Raw genomic sequence first — 5,070 nt, 5'->3', positions numbered from 1 at the left:
CCAATGTAGCTCCATCTTCCTGCAATGAATCTTTCAGCAATGCAGGGCTAAATCGTCTCTTTCCTGATGATGGAAAACCTACTGGAGCTCCTTTTGGCAAGGCAATTACCAATATAGAAACAGCACCATTCGGATTGGGAGGGACTGGATAGAAAGTCCCTCTACCTTGGTTTCTCCCTAAGATGTGCAGTCAAATGAAAAGATAGTATTTTTTTCTTTCTTTTCTTTTTTTTTTCTTTTTTTTCTTTTTTTGTTTTTTTTTTTGAGATCCACAAGTACAAATCCTTTACGTTTTGAAAACGTCTTTTCGATCTTCCTCTGATCATTGTATAGCGCGGTTGTTTTTTGTTTGTTGTGGTTTGTTGGTTTTTTGTGGGTTTTTTGTTTTTTGTTTTTTTTTTAGTAATTATTCTAGTAAGATCCCATGATTGTCTTCACAGTGTTGCTACCATATTACCTTGTCTTTTCAAACATGACTCCGTTCATTTCATGGAGCAGCTCCTTGCTAGGTTCATTACAGGTTTGTTAAATAATTTATCCCCTTAAATTTTGAAGTCACAACGCAATCACTCTCCCACTCTCTCCAACAAGGGTGAGGGTAAGGGCAGAAACAACAACAGAAATTTGAATGAATGTTCCTCATGCCTCAATAGGACTGGCTACCATGCTGTTGGGTGTATCTGGCAGCTGAGAGGACATTGACGCTACTTCGCTCCCAGTAGAATTGGAACCGGGTCCTCCTTCTGAAAAATTAACCTGCCAAAAAAACAAAAAAAAAAAAAAAAAGGAAGAAGAAGAAAAATAAGAAAAAGAAGTGTTGTTACAACTGTAACAATCAATGAAAACTTGCAGGCAAAGGCAAAGAAGAATGCAAAAATAAATACACAGGCATGCAGCCCAAAGGCCTGATACATCTCCACAGGAGGCTGTGTCATTGTTTGTTACTTTGTTTAGCTTCCCCGTTGACTTCTCAGGAACCTTCTTCAGGCCTTCGGCCAAATCACCGAAAAAAAAAGCAGGTTAAAAAAAAAAAAAAAAAGTTTATAAAAAGGACTGAAAAGTCAAGCAAATAAACAAACAAACCTATTAATGAGGCCTTCTTCCGTGTCCTGCAAGAGTGGCAATCCCAACAGGATGTTCTAGTCAATTATTTAAGAGTGCATGTGTTTTTTTGACACAAAACTGCAAGGTTACTTTTTTCCCCTCTTGTGCACATACTAAAATAAACCTGGAAGGAGCATCCAGGAGCAGAAGGCATTTGAAACAAGCCATCTTCTTTCATTTGTGGTTTGAAGCGGGTGATATCTCTTTTTAACGAGAGTCAGTTTGATAAAGAAGGTCACACTTCTCCATCCTAATGTGCCCTGCGGCTCCCGTTAGTTTAGGAGCAGCTTTGGGAAGAGTAATGATTTGAAGGGTGGAGCATTGCTAATCCAAAAAGCATTTCTTTGGCACCTATTTAGCTGGCCGATCCTGTGATTATGAACCTTTCCAGATTAGAGTGCCTTGAACGGTCAATGAACTGTCTGTTCCAACCACAATTCTTTATTTTAACTCTTTACGGTATCAGATATTATACCAAATAAATATCTATATTCATCTGTCTGTCTAATGACCTACGTACCTATATGCATGTGTGTGTATTTGGACTATCCATTTTCCATTCTGCCTTTTATCTATTTATTTATTTATTTATTAAGAATTAGTCCATACAAAACCTCACTGCATCAAGGGTTTTTTAAGTTTACTATGCTGTTAAGGCACAATAAGGAAGGCAGCCAAAGGAAATCAGTGTTTCTTGTATCTGTTTGATAGCTTGATTAAAGCAGGAAAACTGGTGCTTGCTCTGAAGTAAAATGATGCAAACAGCCCTGCTGCTGTGCTACAGCTTCCCAGGCAAGCACGGTGTGTCAGGGCAGAGAAGCACGCTGCAGCTTGCCACTGCACAAAAGAAAAAGGATCCTGCAAGAGAGTGTGGTATTGAACTGAAAAAGTCTGAAAACAGTTCTTCACTTGGCTACAAAAATTCATCTTCTATTGCTTCATGTAAAAAAAAAAAATGCCCAAAATATCAAAAAGGGGTCTGTATGTTAATTTTTTCATCATTAAGTATTACTTTGCATCACTAAAACATCATACACAACATACCTTATTATTTTAAAGATCTGGTTTTAACACACTTAGGCCAGGATATAGAGTTAAGGCTGAACTTCTGTCCTTAATTCACCTTGTTTGGCCTAAGTATTGTAGATTATATGGTCCCAGATGAGCTGCCAAATGACGTAGGCATAAGGAAGTGAGTTAAGAACAGAATTTATTCTAAAAGGTCTGTTTTCTTTTGGCTTAAGGGAGTTTATTATATTGTTTGAATTTTTCACACGAATATGCACTAACAATTCCCTTTCCAAAGCACAACATTTAATGTAAACTATATATATGTATATATTTGTGTGTATCATGTATATATAGATATAGAATGTTAGATCTAGAGGTACATGCTTAAAACAAGGACTTAAAAAAAATAATGAAGCTATTCATGTGACAAAACAAGGGTACAAGCTGCTATTACAATCATATATTTAAAATCCACTATCTTGCATAAATGCAAAATAGGCCGGAAGAGAGGAGAAGGGAATTTTAGAAACTGCTTTCTCAACTGCCTGTATGATTAAATGACATGTGAAGAATCTTTTAGTTCTTTGGATAGGGATGCTTTCAGTTTTCAGGAGTGTGCGAGCTGAATTAGTCTCAGATCTGGGTCGGGCCTTATCCAGTTCTCACTCAACTTGGCAAGATCTCTGCCGTGCACTAAAGTAGATATATCACCAAGCCCTTTTAAATCAATGTGGTTCACCACATTTGCAGAGTGCCATCATGCCAGCCTTGCAATTTCAGGAAAACCCGGCTAGTCTGGATTGCTCATCTCTCTGAGGGCATCTGGCACGGTCTGGGGATCCCCCACTGCTCTGCCCCGTGTACGGGTTGGCCTGTTCCTGCTGGGAACTGACACTTACTAGTTGCTGAAAAGCAGGTTGGTCTATGTCACTCTGCAATGCGAAGTCACTCAGTACTTTCCAGGGCGGCTGGTAACTCTGCACCTCCACCGGGTTCGCCTGTAAACCACCGTCATGTCTCTCCGGACTAGCAGCCACCATCGGAGTTCCTGTCATGCCTTGGATATTCTGTAAACAGCCCAGCAAAAGATGTTAATGAGCTTGGTTAACTTTATTGTATATAAGCACTGAGTCAATAAACTGCTTTCTATCTTATCTATACAGTCACTTGTATTTGCTTTGTTAATCTGCTGTGAATGTCTCACTGTATTCTACTCTAGGTCAGAGTATTTCTACCCGCTGCATTTATCACGGTGGAAGTTTACTTTCTTTCCCTTTAATCCTCCCATTTCTCTCAAGGCATACCCCGTCCGACCCAATCTTTCTCTAACATGAGCACTCAGCATCTTGGCTGCTGATGCACGGCTTTGCAGAAGAAACAGTTAATCATGCTGCCTTTCTATTTCTCATGCAGGCTGGGTTTTTTCTGCGTGACCTTAACTGGATCGTATATCCACTGCGCGGCAAACCTGGGGTACATAAGTACCACGCTTTTGGGAAAAAAAAAAAAATAAAGAGAGAGAAAAAAAAAAAAAAAAAGGAGAGGAAAAAAAAAAAAAAAAAGGAAACCCCAGCCCTCCCAGTACGCCCCGTGGTGCAGGCACTGTGTGCAAAATAACTCCAAGCCTCGACGAATAGATTGTTCAGGCGAGTTAATAACACCGTGTTTTATTGCATTCCAACAGGGTAAAATGAAACTCCTTAAATTCCACTTAACTAGGCAGCCTTATGAATTAATAGTCATTCTCAAGTCAGTCAATATACACAGGGAGAATAACAGACTCTTCTTCAAGTGGACTAACGCAGGGGAAGGGGGGAGGGGAGGAGAAAAAAAGAGGAAAAAAAGTTAGCTTAAAATGAGAGAGCCAGTTTGCTCTGCAGAGCCCAGCGCTTTCCGCTTGTTTGCATTATATGTGCATATGGCCGCAGACAAGAACTCAATACATTTCTGCGTGAGAACTATATATCTACTATGTATCTTAAGCAACCTACAACCACCACGGTAATTCCAAAACCTTTGCGTCGTGTTTGCCTTTTTCTACAATAAGTGCACTGACAAACGCATAAATACACATCACAATATATAAAGTGGGGGGAAAAAAAAAAAACAAACCAAAAAACAAACAAACAAACAAACAAACAAACAAAAAACACATCAAATTTCCATTTTACTCTTGGGTTTTACTTCTCGGTTTACCCCTGTGTAAAACCATTGGAGAGGGCAAAAGTGTCATTTTCCCCCCAAGAAGTCCCTTGCCATTGCAATACAATTATTACACAAGGCTGGGCTTATTACATCCCATAAGCTCTGCAGGTCGCAATTCATACTGCAGAGAAGTTGGACTAAACCAACGGTGTATCCCCACAAAAAGACCTGTTCGCTTGAGCAGCCTCTTAGGGGCTCCTCGCTGTGTTCTGTTTTAATTGCACTGACAGCAGAAGCAAATGGGTAATAACGAATCGGTATCAGTTCCCTTTTTTTAAGGGAGCTCTCACAAATTCAAAAGCGCCAAACCAACCCCAGTGGCTGACAGGGCTGGACATAGCCCAGATGTTTGTCCTTGGGAAAGAAGGCAGTGCACTGTCACAGGCTGAAGCCACTTACAGTTTTGTCATTGGGTTGCTGCTGCTGAAGTTGCTTCATCATAATGCTCCTTTTTTTGTCCTTGCACCGCTTGTTTTGAAACCAAACCCTGATGACCCTCGGGCTGAGGCCAGTCATTTCTACCAGCTGCTCTTTCATGAGGGCGTCAGGTCTGGGGTTGGCAGCGTAGCAGGTCCTCAAGGTGTGAAGCTGTTTTTCATTAAGGACAGTCCGGACTCGGGTGGTCTTCTCAGGCTGCTTGTGGACGTGGGGTCGCAGAGCTGGCTGTCTGGCAGAGATAGGTTCTGCTGTAAGGGAAGGGGAAGGGAGGAACAGGATCCCCATGAGTAGGAAGCAGGGAGTCTGTGGAGA

At 40.9% G+C, this 5,070-nt stretch overlaps 1 protein-coding gene across 1 annotated transcript; it reads right to left on the bottom strand.

Moving 5' to 3' along the window:
- Positions 1–266: 266 nt before the first annotated feature.
- On the bottom strand, positions 267–5,006 carry ISL1 (ISL LIM homeobox 1; the record flags this gene model as incomplete). The annotated part of the gene is made up of 3 exons (XM_008935882.1): positions 267–756; positions 3,015–3,182; positions 4,720–5,006. Coding segments are annotated over 3 exons (572 nt in total), but the record flags the coding sequence as incomplete, so codon positions are not given.
- Positions 5,007–5,070: the final 64 nt, after the last annotated feature.

The sequence above is a fragment of the Merops nubicus genome, unplaced genomic scaffold, assembly GCF_000691845.1.
Source record: "Merops nubicus isolate BGI_N331 unplaced genomic scaffold, ASM69184v1 scaffold32272, whole genome shotgun sequence".
NCBI classification, from domain to species: Eukaryota; Metazoa; Chordata; class Aves; order Coraciiformes; family Meropidae; genus Merops; species Merops nubicus.
The sequence above is the reverse complement of the archived record's forward strand: the minus strand, read 5'-3'. Positions and strand labels throughout refer to the sequence as shown.